Source organism: Homarus americanus, unplaced genomic scaffold (assembly GCF_018991925.1).
Source record: "Homarus americanus isolate GMGI-L3 unplaced genomic scaffold, GMGI_Hamer_2.0 scaffold50924, whole genome shotgun sequence".
NCBI lineage: Eukaryota > Metazoa > Arthropoda > Malacostraca > Decapoda > Nephropidae > Homarus > Homarus americanus.
This window is the reverse complement of record NW_024718094.1, coordinates 5,551,405-5,566,037: the sequence shown is the minus strand read 5'-3', so window position 1 is coordinate 5,566,037 and position 14,633 is coordinate 5,551,405. Positions and strand designations below refer to the sequence as shown.

The following is a 14,633-nucleotide window of genomic DNA, read 5'->3' as shown; positions in this document are numbered from 1 at the left end:
TTTATCCGGGGGTAATTTTAGTCTCGAAGTGTTTATTGAAAAAGTCGGCAGCCCGAAGACTGAAAATATACATTGGACAAAAATGACTTATTACATACAAAGACATGGGCTGGGTGGGTCGTTTAACAAAAGCTTTCATTTCTGAAAGAAGAAGGAACATGAATTGAACGTACAAATTATTATAGTTTACAGTTGATGGCCCGGGACTGGACTGGTCATGGAGACACCAGGTGGTGTAGTGTTCACGTGGTGTAGTAACTCGTCCTCGGGTGTTGATATGAAGGACCTCACGTGGTCATGGGGACACCGGGTGGTGTGTGTGTAACAGGCACATAGGAAACACCAACCCAACGTCTTGTATTCCCAACCATTTACAATTACATGTCATTTAATGCCAGAGTGGCTATAAGTTGTGTGTTGCGGCGACCATGTTGTGACAATCTTGTTTTATGGCTACAACAACATCATAACAAGTCGTCTGTCTGTTTGTCTTGTGTTGAGTCACTGTTTTTCTCAGTGACTAACTGAGGGATATAATATTGTGTGTAAGTTTTGAGATAATTTTTCTCAAGTACCATTTTCTTGCTGTCTTGCCTCGACTTCGTTTTAATTTCAATATTATTTTACATATCGAATCACCTGAAGAATCCCTACCCATCTTATTTCACTTAAAGATTAACCACCCTAACCTAACCTAACCTAACCTAACCACCCTAACTAACCACCTAACCTAACCTGTTTCACCTTAAAAGAAGTCGATTATATATAGGAAATATCTCGTGTTTTCAATTATACTTTTTTTAAGCACTTATTTACAATTACTTTTTACAGTCATGTTTGTTATCTTTATTTTATTATGTTTCACCAAGTTTATTGTTTGTTCTTTACAGTGTGATCTTCCCGTGGCGTCGAGGTGAACACAGTCGAGGCTCAGGTCGTAGCAGCCCGCCTTACGACGTCACCAACCAATCCCCATCCTCCTCGCCCTTCTACAGCCACTCACCTACCTGTACCCTACCTGAGGAATCCACCAATGGCACGTGCGAGATTCCCAGCGACACGAAACGGAAGGTGAGTGTTAATGAGTTGTTTCAAGGTTCATATTTGTATTGAACCCTGTTGGTGTTGAGTTGATTGGGGGGAAGATCAGGGCAAGACAGGTGGGTGTTCAGGGTTCACTTTAAGATTGAACTCTGTTTTGCTGGAATGTTTGGGGGGAAGACCAAAGCCCGAGGAAGGGGTTTTTCCTACTTGGTGTGTTTCGTCAACTATTTCTCTCTGTTTCTTAATTTCCGTTCTTTGTCTTGCTTCTTCCTGATTATTCGTTTCTCTTTCTTTCTCCTCTCCTTATTTATTTCGTCTTGTTATTCTTTCTCTCCCTTCTTTTCCCCCATTCTTTCATTCTTCAATTTTCTATCATTTTTCCATTTCTCTCTTCTTTTACCATTCCCTTCTTTTACTCATTTCCTTCATTTTACCAATTTTCTTTCTTTCGTCATTCTAATCTTTCCCATTTTCCACCATTCGTTCTTCCTTTAAACCTTCTTTCTCTGTTCTCCTCTTTTTCCCACCTTCTTTTCTTTCCTATTCTCTCCTCCTTCCTCCTCTTCCTCACGTCCTCTATTGCTTGTTTTCGTATACTAATTTAGTTTCAGTCCTTTGTCGTCCGGATACCGTGATAACCGGACACATTATACAGGTCAAGACAGCGTACAAATACCTTCTCAACGCGGATTGGTTAAACGTGTAACCTCAAGCAGGGAGTTGTACAGGTGTTGAAAGAAGTTGTACAGGTGTTGAAAGAAGTTGTACAGGTGTTGAAAGAAGTTGTACAGGTGTTGAAAAGAAGTTGTACAGGTGTTGAAAGAAGTTGTACAGGTGTTGAAAGAAGTTGTACAGGTGTTGAAAGAAGTTGCACAGGTTGTTATTCGATTATAAGCAAGAGTGAGAAGTGGAGGGAGGAAGGAACGAAGGGGAGAGAAGAAGGGAGGGAAGGAAGGGAATGTGCTTAAAGTACATGGTGAATGAGTGTGTGAGTGTAACATGTGAGGCAGCTGGGTGTTGTGGGTCTGCGGTGTCGAGGATTAAACTGAGACAAATATGAGGCGTGACACAGCCAGGGGGTCAGGCTAGCCAGGATGTCCTTCAGGCACGGATTATATTTTTAATTTTTAACACCGCGTGGGCCTTATTATAACAGTGCCGAATGGCTTATTTACGATGCATTTGAAAGTGTGTGTGTGTGTGTGTGGGGGGGCAGGCTGTACTGAGAAGTGACAGTGACCTACATTACTATACGTGGTGGCAAATTCATGACCATTATGTACTTTCTACGAGAGTGGGGCGGGCGGAGGAGTGATATACACACTCCCTAACAAGTGAACACAACCAACATACCTAGACTCTTGGTGACGGTAAGAGACATACTGTATGGTGGTGTCATCATCGGACCCAATGTGCACAGATACTTTATTGATGGTGTGTGTACATTACCTTCCAGGGTACGTGGTGCTGGGGGTTACCACATGCCCCACAACCTTCTCCCCGCTACCACCCACACCTGCCCATACGGCCCACTTCTCTGCCACATGCCCGCCACACTACGCCTGTCCACTTACCTCTCCACCGCACATACCTGTCAACTTACTTGTCTGCCGCACACACCTGGATGGCCTGTGGTAATGAATGGTAATTGATTGGTTGTGTGTTGTAGGTTGTGGTTGGAAGTGATGGTGGTAGAGATGGGTGGTGGGTTGAGTGATGGGTGGTGGGTTGAGTGATGGGTGGTGGGTTGAGTGATGGGTGGTGGGTGATGGATGGGTGATGGGTTGAGTGATGGGTGGTGGGTTGAGTGATGGGTGGTGGGTTGAGTGATGGGTGGTGGGTTGATGGATGGGTTGCTGGCAGGTAATTGGTGGTAATGGTTGAGTATAATTATTCTTGGTCCTTCATTACCAGACTGTAGACCAAACGAGATGTTGTGGCTACAGGTGTGGACGTGCAGGTGATGGCTACAGGTGTGGATGTGCAGGTTTTGTGGCTACAGGTGTGGACGTGCAGGTGTTGTGGCTACAGGTGTGGACGTACAGTTGTTGTGGCTACAGGGTGTGGCCGTACAGTTGTTGTGTACAGGTGTGGACGTGCAGTTTGTGGCTACAGGTGTGGACGTGCAGTTGTGGCTACAGGTGTGGACGTGACCAAGGTGGTCTCCTGACTCTGGTGGCTTCGTGTGTTGTCCACCCACTCGTCTGGTGGTGAGGGTGGTGTGGTGATGGTGGGGCGAAACAGTGAGGGTAGAGAGAGACAGTGAGGGTAGAGAGGACGTGTGTACTGTAGATGTGTTCGTACTTAATTGTTTTATGATTTATGCATTTTACTTTGTTCTTTTTGTGTTGTATATTTACTTATTTGCTTATTGTTTATGTCTTGTTTATTTTGTTTTCTTGTGTTAGTTATGTATTTTAAGATATCCTTGGAGGTAAACAACTACTTAGGAATGAGCGCCAATGTTGACGGTCCTCATTTTAGGTCGGTTGTTGTACAGTCGCTCTCAGGTATTGTTACAGTCCTGCACGAGTTGTCTGAAGGTGCCACAGGAGCAATTAGAGACTGGTTGGGGTGGGGGTAACAACACACCTGGAGGCGACTGTCCTTTTCAAGTAGTTAGCAAGGAGACAAAAGTTGAAATAGTAGTTATCAACATTGGAGTCGTTGGTGTCGTGTTGAGCGGTGAGTCAAGACACACACAGGAGGGTAGATGGGAGGGTGGGTGAGTTAATGATGGCCAGGGGCAGAGTCACAGCTGGCGTGGGTGTGGTGCACGAGGGAAAGTTGAAATAATGGACTTAGATGAGAGAGGTGGAGGTAGAGGAGATTATTATTGATAGTGTGTGTGTGTAGGTTGGTGTATGGGGAGTGTGGGGGAAGGTAGGTGGGTGTTTGCGGTGTGGTGGTAATTGGCTTTGAATCTCACCCTCTTGTGCTTGCCTTTGTTTATGTTTCCATACCGGAACCTGTCTTAGTGTGGGGTGGTGTTTACGTTGTGGTATTGGTCTTGTTTACATTTTGGTATTGTTTACATTGTGGCAGTGGTCTTGTTTTTATTCTGTTGTTGTGACTCGTCGTCGTGTGGTAGTAGTGGTCACCGTGGTGGAATGACGTGTGGACGATTACATCCCACTTGGACCTAACCTAACCTCATCCCCCAAATAGTGTTAGGGTGCCCGTCCCCCACTGGCACCTGGGGCCCATCCACTCCAGTTCTCCACATCAATTGACCACCATGCGGACATGCTAGTGGACTACGTATCTACGCCAAGAAGGATGTCCCCCTACCAACCTCTCGACGTCCCCTTAAGCCAACACTGCCGACGTACACGCCATCACAATCACACTAAAAGGTATGTCCCTCAATATTGTCAATGCCTATGCCTATGGCCTGGTACTTGACATCATTAGGGACCTGCCACGCTTTGCCATAAACAGATAAATTGTACTAGAAATTTCCCCCCCACACACACATCATTCTGTCACTTTAAGTAACTTGCTGACAAAACCCATGACCCTTCAGGCTTTTGCGCCCTTAATGCGTGAGTCATAAAGGCAAGCATGAACTCTGCATGCTTCCCAGATGGGCACTGTAAACGCTTCTGCGCTTCACCTTGCTCAGGATGTAAGAGGGTGCCCACTAAACTACCCCCCTCGGGGGCAATCTAAAAAATATCTTAGGGTGGTTTATCTTCACGTGATCTTAAAAGGAAAGACATAAAATCATCAAAGACTATATTTCCATTTTACAACCTTTAATGAACGCCTTATATCCATCTTCTCATTATATCTCCAAACACTCGCGGGTACACACACTGCACACGTAAATATTTGAGCTCTAAAACTTTAAAGAAATAATAAGAGAAAACAATGTCTGGCCAGATGTAAGAGTCGACACGTGCCAGGGTCAAGACGGTGTAAATATTGGTGGTAGTGTCACTCAGATGGTGTAAGAAAGAGAGGGATAGTGGTGGAGAGGGTGGCCGGGGTGGTGGTGAGGAGGACACTGGGTGGTGGTGAGGGACACGGGGTGGTGGTGAAGGACGCTGGGTGGTGGTGAGGACACTGGGTGGTGGTGGAAGGACGCTGGGTGGTGGTGAGGGACACTGGGTGGTGGTGAGGGAGCACTGGGTGGTGGTGAAGGACGCTGGGTGGTGGTGAGGGACACTGGGTGGTGGTGAGGGACTGGGTGGTGGTGAGGGACACTGGGTGGTGGTGAAGGACCTTTGGGTGGTGGTGGGGACACTGGGGTGGTGGTGAGGGACACTGGTGGTGGTGAAGGACGCTGGGTGGAGGGTGGTGGCAGGATCCTAGTCGACCTAGTCTGAGGGAGGAGGGTGTGGTGAGGAGGGAGGAGGGTGTGGTGTGAGGGAGGAGGAGGGTGTGATGAGAGGGAGGAGGGTGTGATGAGGGAGGGAGGGTGTGGTGTGAGGGAGGAGGTGTGGTGTGAGGGTAAGGGAGGAGATGGGGGGTGTGGGAGGTGTTGAGGTATGGAACATAGTACAGATACTAAAAAGCACTCACTCACTAGGCAGAATGAGTAGCTCTCTCTCTCTCTCTCTCTCTCTCTCTCTCTCTCTCTCTCTCTCTCTCTGGTGTGACAGACAGGTGAGCATTAGGACCTTCTCACCTTCACAATGTCATTTTGCTCTCCTCCATTTGTCTCTACCTGGGTGGTAGATCCCCTCCTCCCTCAGCCTCTCACCTCCCCTCGCCTTCAGCCTCTCACCTCCCTCCTCCATTCCCCACATCTTCCTCACTTCTCCCTTTCTCAATTTTTATTCCCTTTCCATCGGCATCTTCTTTCCTTCCTTCCGCTCCTCATTTCTTTTCGTCCTTCTCCTCCCCTTTCACTTCCCTTCCTCCTCCCCCTCCACTCCCCTTCTCTTCCATCTTCCTTCCTTCCTCTCTTATATTCTTCACCTCATTTATCCCCCCACCCTCAGGCGGCCTCCAGGGACATCGTCAACATGACCTGAGTAGCACGCACAATTTCACTGGAGGCAGGTGTGTCACGGACGGGGGAGGGAGGTAGGTACAGTAGCTTAAACAACTCTCTGTACATACTCTGTGGGAAACAATACGAGACCATGGGCGATAATTATTGGTATATGAGGGCTGTCACTAGTCACACGTAAAATTTCGGAGCATATTGATCCCCACCTACACAGATAGTTGTTTGCTACTGTACGTAGGGGAGAGAGGGAGGGAGGGAGGGAGGAGGAGAGAGAAAGAAGGAGGAGGGAGTGAGGGAGGAAGGAAGAGAGAGAAATATGGAGTTATGGAGGGAGAGGGAAGGAAGCTAGGGAGGGATGTAGGTAAGGAGGGAGGGTTTAGTTTCACTGTTGGCATCCTCGTCTCGTCCTACTTCTCCTCGAGGACAGAACATACACCTCGACTGATGCCTTTCTTAGTGGTGAAGTCTTGGCTTAAGGCACCTGGCGGTGGAGTGTGTTAGATGTCGGCTGAAGACACTTAACATTGGAAGGTCTTGTGTGTGTCAATTGTGAAGAGGAAGTCTTAGCTTGACACACTTGGCGGCGGCAGAGTCAAGTATTGCAGCAGTGTGGTGGAGGTAACGTGGATGGGCTGAGGGCGTTTATGTGGTTGTTGTCATTATGAGTGTGGGTGTAATGTGAGTGTATTTTAGGTGTGGGGGTGTTTGTGTGAATGAGGCTGTGCGTGTATGTTTCTTTGTGTGAGTGAATAAGTGTGTGGGAAGTGTGTGTGTGTGTGTGTGTGTGTGTACAGCACCGGCAGGAGACACACCAACACCACCAGGCAGGAAATCAGTATTGTTGACAGGAAGAAGCCCCAGGCGCGGGTATTGTGTCCGAGTAGTGTTCTCACCTCAAGCAGCTCTCTCTCTCTCCTCCTGTTGTTTTTGTTTACCACAAGGATTCAGTACTTGGTCGCTGTTTGGTCCTCCTCATCCCCCTTGCCTTCCTTCTCTTCCTCTTCCTCCGCCTTCTCTTCTTCTCCTCCTCCTCTTCTCCTTCTCTTGCTCTTCTTTTTCCCTTTCCTTTTCCCCCTTCTCCTCTTGCTCTTCTTGTTCTTGTCCTTCTCTTCCTCTTTCTTCTCTCTTCCTTCTTCTCTTCTCCTCTTTCTCCTCTTCCTCCTCTTTCTTCTCTTCCTCCTCTCTCTCTCCCGTGTGATGCGTCACTCTTAACTCCTTGAATGCGAAGATTTAACGCCCTTGAGTACAATAAAACATCGGACTCTAGGAATTAAATCGGTGTTCTCAAAGGGTTAAGTAACTGCACTCATGGGGTTAATAGATTAGTGGTACTCATGATACTTTGCTCTTGGTATCGTACTCGAGGGGTTGGCATTGTACTCAGTGGGTTGCCATCGTACTCCGCAGATTGCCATCGTCCTCGGCAGGTTGCCATCGTACTCAACGGGGTTATCATCGTACTCAAAGAGTTAGGGATCGTACTCAGGGTAATAAGCATCGTATCATATCAGTTCAGGGGTTTGGCATCGTACTCAGGGTTGGCATCGTACTCAGGGTAACGCACCTCGAGGTTAGCAACGCACTCAGGGTTATCATCATACTCAGGGTTGACATCGTACTCGGGAAGTTGCCAACGTAATCAGGGGTTTAGCATCGTACTCATGGGATTAACTGTGTCCTTATTTTCTATGTTGGCAAAAAAGATCCCCAAATCCGTCATTACTCTTAAATATTTTGTTTTATTACAGTGTTGACATTCCTGTACCTGCACCCTGTAGTGTTACCGAGACATGTACTGTATTTTTCCCTGAATTCATGACGTGAAATAAAACTTTAATGAACTGACGCTGGGCCGAACTGGCGCTGGGCCGAACTGACGCTGGGCCGGACGACGCTGGGCCGAACTGGCGCTGGGTCGAACTGACGCTGGGCTGTGTTACTTCCGGGAGTTGTGGGGATGATGTTTGTCTTGTTTGCGTGAGTCACCGCTGATATCTTGGTGAACTATTGTCATTGTTCTCCTCTTCCTCCTCCTCTGCACCAATTCTTGTCTTCTCCCTCCTTCTCTTCCTGCCCCCCTTCTTGTCTCCTCCTCCTTGCCTTCCTCCTCCTCCGCCTGCCCTTCTTCCTCTGCCTCTTCTTCCTGCTCCTTTCTTAGACCATTCACCTTTCTTCTGGTGCTTCTTCTTTCCGATATTTTGTTAACTTTCTCTCTTCTCGTTTTCTTCTCAAATCACACACTTGTTTTTAATGGTTCCTGATTGTCACTTTTTCATATCTCTTCTCTCCCCCCTCCTTCTCCCCTTGTCTTCTACCTTTCTTTTCTACCTTCCCTCTACTTCCTTCTCTTCCTGTTGCTCCTCCTCGTCGTTCTTCTCCTTCTCCCCTATTCCCCTTCTCTACTTCTCCTCCTCCCCCTTTTCGATCTCCTCCTTCTCTTCCTCCCCTCGACCACTTACCACCCAACAACCACAACAACCACAACAACCACACCTTCCTGCCTCGCCTTCTGTACATCAATCATTATCATATCTTCTTGGATCCTGGAAATAAAATCACTTGTTGTTATACGCGAGTTCAGATTATTTGTCCCCAGTTTATGATCACCTTCAGTATAGGACCTGATTGACCCGTTGTTGACTCTCACCTTGCAAATCGATTCCCAATGGTTGTTTACGGTCTTCTGTGTTTGGTCGAGGAAGGTTAAACCCTAAGGTCAGGAAAAACTGTGACCAATACAACTTTCAGATCTCATGAACTTGGGGTTTTAGTCGTGTATAAGTTTGGCCTATAATTATTTATTTTACTTTAGAATGATTGTTTTGTTCCACATCACCCTTATCAATCCCCAACCCACCCCAACCCACCCACCACCCACCCACCCCAATTTTTTTTTACATATTTCTGAGAGCTTTGAAACTGAGACCACATATGGCAATGGAGGATCAGCCAAGTGCCTCAACCTAGAGCTGCTGTCCTGAGTCTATGGGTAAAGTGTTGGCGAGTCAGTCAGCTCTCAAGGCTGTGGAGCACATCTTCTAGGGGTGAAGAAGAAGCAGACAGACGATGGACTGTTTGGGAAGTTGCGGCATTGGGAAGATAATTGCCAGTGGGAGCATTGAAATGAGAGCACCCTTTCATTACTGGGCCGTTTATCACCAGATAGATGTTACGTCCACACTTCACATTTAACCCTTTGTGGACGATGATTTAACCCTTTGGCGACGATGATTTAACCCTTTGACGATGATGATTTAACCCTTTGACGACGATGATTTAACCCTTTGTGGACGATCATTTAACCCTTTGACGATAATGTGGTGTGTGTGTGTGTGAAGGGTAAAATAAGCACATTGGTTAGAGAGTCAGGTGATGTGATTTATGTTGATGGGGTATTTGTGGGTTTCCCTCTTCCTCCCTCCCTCTTCCCCTCTCCTCCACACACCGTAATGGTGACCAGTGTGAAGTTAGTGGTGAACTCGGTGACCAGGGGAGGCACCAGGATCACATCAAGAACCTGTTTTGATGGACAGAGTAAACATTTATGTTATACCCACGACGGAGATATGGCGACCCCAGCCAGCACTTAACTTTTCCTAGCTCATCACTCGTAAATCATTTATCTCTCTCTCTCTCTCTCTCTCTCTGTGGTAGCAGGGGTATTATATTTTTTTCGTTGTCTTACAGTAAGTTTTATTTCACCCTGAATATTAACCACCTTAACCTAACCTAACTTAAAACCTATAACCCAACCCTCCCCTTCCAGGTAACTTGAGGGTGATTAATGGTCAGGTGAAATAAGCTGGGTGACGGGGTGTAATATTCTTCAGGTGTTGCTCAGTTTCTTCAACGATCGGGGTTAAGAGAAGGCATCCGTGCATTGTAAACCTGCAGGACGTAGTGTTGATGCCCTGTGTTGTAATGCCGGCGATTTTACGAGAGGGAAGTTTAGGCATTACTGACCCAAGAGAATGGTTATTATGAGGCTCGGCTGTTGTTTATGATGGGTATGTATATATGTGAGAAAGAGAGAGATTACTTCTTCAATTATATAATGGAGGTGGGGTAGGGTAGTGGGTGTCCCAAGAGAAGGAAGGCTTGCAAGGTTTGTACATCTTTGTTGCGTCTACACATGGCAGTGAGGGAGTGAGGGGCAGTGAGAGAGTGAGGGGCAGTGAGGGAGTGAGGGGCAGTGAAAGAGTGAAGGGCATTGAGAGAGTGAGGGGCAGTGAGAGAGTGAGACAGTGTGGGTAAGAAGTGAGTGTGAGAAAGTTATCTTGCAAAAGGATTCTGAATCATAAAGGTGCAATTGTGATGTGCTGATAGTGAATGGTGATAATAAAAGCCTCACCATCCCCGTCACCACACCACCACGTCACCACCACCACCCCCAGTAGAACAGTAAATACCAACATTAAGAACAAGTAAAGATAACAAGCCTAAGAACATTACATACTAACAAGCTAGTGGCCCTCATCCCCTGTGGCCACAATTTTTCCCATAAGGTTGACCATTGTAGTGTTATCGCGGGTTAGAAAGTCGTATTTCGTTTTGCCACGGGTAAACTGCTAGTAATTGTGAAAGCGATCGAGGGGGTAATGCATAGCGATTGTTGATGGATGGATGGATGGTCAGCTGGATGGATGGTCATATGGATGGATGGTCAGCTGGATGGATGGTCAGCTGGATGGATGGTCAGCTGGATGGATGGTCAGCTGGATGGATGGTCATATGGATGGATGGTCAGCTGGATGGATGGTCAGCTGGATGGATGGTCATGGATGGTCAGCTGGATGGATGGTCAGCTGGATGGATGGTCAGCTGGATGGATGGTCATATGGATGGATGGTCATATGGATGGATGGTCATATGGATGGATGGTCAGCTGGATGGATGGTCACCTTATAAAATACTTGGGGTTACCGCTCTCCATGTTTACCCCGCCGAGAATACACAGTAGGTGACTAATTAATCCACTAGCCTCATCACTATGGGTTTACACCGGGTTAGGCGTTTGAACATTTGTACACTGGTTACCCTCGTGTGTACACCAGGATGTTCACAATACATCTGGTTTGAGAAAGAATTTGTCCACTAATGTTTAGGATTTCTCTCGTGTGTACTTTTTACCCGTACATCGATGACTGTATTATTGACGTACATATAACACGAGTGGAGAATAGTGAGGGTGATGATGTAAGAGGGAGGTGATAGGGTGACCAGCGGGGTTATCTGCAGGTGTGTCGTAATGCTCGATTTGTGTGTCCATCTTGAGGGTGTCACGGTCTCTCAGCCCTCTCCTTAACTCTTTGTTTCATTCCCTTCAAAATTTTCTAAAAGAGAATTTACAGATGTGCCACGATAGTGTTTGGAACATTTATGACAGCGGGACCTTTGGGCTGTGTTGTGTTGATTGAGGGTAAGATAAGTGTGGAATAGTGTATTGAGTGTTGTGGGATAAAGAGGAGGAGGACAGTAATGGCTGGATATGTAAGGGAGGGAGACTGAGGCGTGCCAGAAGGTCAGATGACAGTGGTGCAGTAAGAGTGTTAGTGGTGTATGTAGGTAGGCAAGTGGCAGCCTGGGCGATCACCGGATGTTCCTCCCCATTAACACACTCCCCACCGCCTCTCTCAAGTTGTCAAAAGTTATAATTATCATAGATGAAACGAAAGCTTGGATCACCTGAGTATTCTGCACCCCACGAGACACGAGAGGATAGCATGACTCGTGTTCAAATAACTCACCGGCGTGGCTGTGTTGTGTGGTACAGTAACTATGTGTTTATTTACTGTGCAGAATTAGTGATACAGTCTTGAGTAATGACTAAGGAGATACACTTGTCTTGGGGACCTCGACCACTTGGTGTACTGGGGGATACATAACTAATATTAAAATTGTAGTACATCAGAGGACGGGGGTGAGGGATGAGGGGAGGGAGAACAAGGAAAGGGAGAGGAGGACAAGGAAGGCAGAGGGAGGGTACACTAACACTCACCTGTTATCACTAATATTTAGGTAAAATGGTGGTCAGTAATTCGGGTAAGAGGAGCTTATTGCCTTATGTAATAGTCTTGTCTTATCTGTTAACAGTTAGTTCGTCTGGTGTTAAACTTTACACTGCTGGTTTAATGGTTGTGTAGAAATTTGGGGTGTGAGTAGGAAAGTGGCAGAGACCCAGCTAGGGGGTGGTGGTAAACTGTAGTGGTAGGTGGTGTGGGTGGCAGCCTTCCTCCCCACCCTCTTGTCTACTTCATCACTTTAAAAACTTGTACATTGGTGATAATTTTCCTGAGCAACGACAAAGGTTATGCAATTTTTTTAAACCTATATAGAAATGTGCACTCAACCACACTCGCGTCCACCACCACCACACGAATGACTGTCTCCTGTTTTCGTGGGCATCTGAAGGATTTATGGCTCATTTGAGGTAATTTGGAGGATTTATTGTTAATGGTAGGGAAAGACTTTGGTAATTCTCGTAAGTGTTGTGCAAATCCACAACGCCCCACACACCACACACCAACACACCACCACACAAAACCCCACACGCCCCCACACACCACACACCACAACACACCACCACACCACCACGCACCCCCAAACACCCCCACACACACACCCCCCCACACACACACCCCCACACCCCCCACACACCCCACACACACACCACACCATAGCCACTGAAGGATAAGACGTACCTGGCGCTCCATTAGGGCAGCCAGGTCAATAAGATGGCCTATACCAACTCCTCCCTGAACCCTCCTCCCCACCGGAATATCAACAAGTTCTCACCAAGTTACAATTTCATTTAGAAAGGAATGGAACCAGTGTTGAACAGAGGTGAACAGTGGTGAACAGTGCTTAATCAGTGAGAACAACTCAACAGTAACAGACAGAGTCGTACCCAAGGTAACCTTCACAGTAGAGGTCCCAGATACCAGTGATAACGGCCCGTGAGACCCAACAACCAGCGATGTGTTAATCCGTCTACGATAGGAAGGACTGGGACCAAACCTCCACTCATATAACACCTCTGTGAGGGACCACTACACCACGTGAGGTCCCTCATAACACCATCTGTGAGGAATTACTACACCACGTGAGGTCCCTCCTAACACCATCTGGGAGGAGTTACTACATCACGTGAGATCCCTCATAACACCATCTGTGAGGAACTACTACACCACGTGAGTCCCTCCTAACACGATCTGGGAGGAAGTTACTACACCTACATTAATCTGTATGTTCACTGTATGTTCCTTTACCTTTCTCTACTGAAGACTTTTGTAAACCACCAATGTATGTAATAAGTCATTTATGACCAATGTATATTTTTGCCTTCAGGCTGCAGAACTTTTCAATAAACCGTTAATTATTATTATGTATTATTATTATTATTACACACACGCACACACACACACACACACACACACACACACACACGCACGCGCTCAACGGAAAGCAACTTACTTCATCCAACTAAAACTAACAATGTCTTAACGTGTTTGTAAAAGACTATTTGCTTATTTAGTTTTTTACTGAATTGTGATTTATTGTTCAGTTGTTAAAAGAAATCCCAACTGTGAATTACTCCAGGAGTCACAAGCGGTGGATGAGCAGAAATAAAAGATGCTAATTATCTCTAGTTTTCCTCGGCTTAGAAAGTGGTTGATCGACTGAGACCTTTCTTCATGGTCACACACGAACCAGTTGACTCAATAGTTTGTTTTTCCACCACTTGTATCTTGATAATTGTGTTTTCAGTTCTGTATTTGTGTTGAGGTGGGGTTGGGCGGGGTGAGGTTGAGTTAGGATGAGATGATGTTGATGTGGTGTGTGAGGTTGAGGAGGGGTGGTTGACGTAGGGTGGAGTGAGATGAGATGCGGGTGAGGTGGGGTGGGATGAGGTGAGGTGAGGTGAGATGAGGTTAAGGTGTAGGCAGGTGGTGTGCGAGGATGAGGTGGGGTGGGGTGGGGTGGGCCGGGCCAGAGTAACAACATATGTGAGGTATCCCGTGTTTACTTTCCTCCAGGATGCAGAACAGGTTTAGGTGGCCAGTTTTCCTCTTGCTCGGTGAGGTGTGTGTGTGTGTGTGTGTCAGACCCCGCGCTGTGCCTCCCTCGCCCCCTCAGTTTTCTCTCTACGACCATACCAGGTAGAGTACACACCTTGTGTCACCTTCGCATACTGTAACACCGGGTCCCTTGTCCATGTATAATCACCACGCTCGCCGGATTGATTCATTCATAATATACATTTATTTCTTGTGTGTGTGTGTGTGTGTGTGTGTGTGTGTGCGCGCGTAAGAGTCTGCCTTAGCACCACTGATACAGTTCGTGCAAGGTGCTGCACTGCTGCATACCAAACTGATGGCATTCACTGACTGCACGATCTATGACACAGTAGTCAGTGATACATACATACATACATACATACCATTTCATTTGTTTTATTTAAGTATGAAAAAAAATAAATATAAACGACTAATACGCGTACAGACAGATTAAGGAACAACATACTGTACACACAGTGCCTCCCCTCCGTGAGAAGCGTCATACATGGCAGCCCAAGTGTACCTCAGACTAACTAAACCTTGATGACAGCAGCGACCCGTGACACTGTTGG

General features: G+C 46.8%; 1 protein-coding gene across 1 annotated transcript in view; it reads left to right on the top strand.

Annotated features, from left to right (window-relative positions):
* LOC121859190 overlaps nucleotides 1–14,633 on the top strand; it is a 92,936-nt gene that overhangs the window by 69,182 nt on the left and 9,121 nt on the right. Inside the window, exon 3 of the mRNA XM_042355938.1 lies at nucleotides 891–1,106. Within this exon, the coding sequence (XP_042211872.1) occupies nucleotides 891–1,106 (216 nt within the window). The remainder of the gene's footprint in view (nucleotides 1–890; nucleotides 1,107–14,633) is intronic.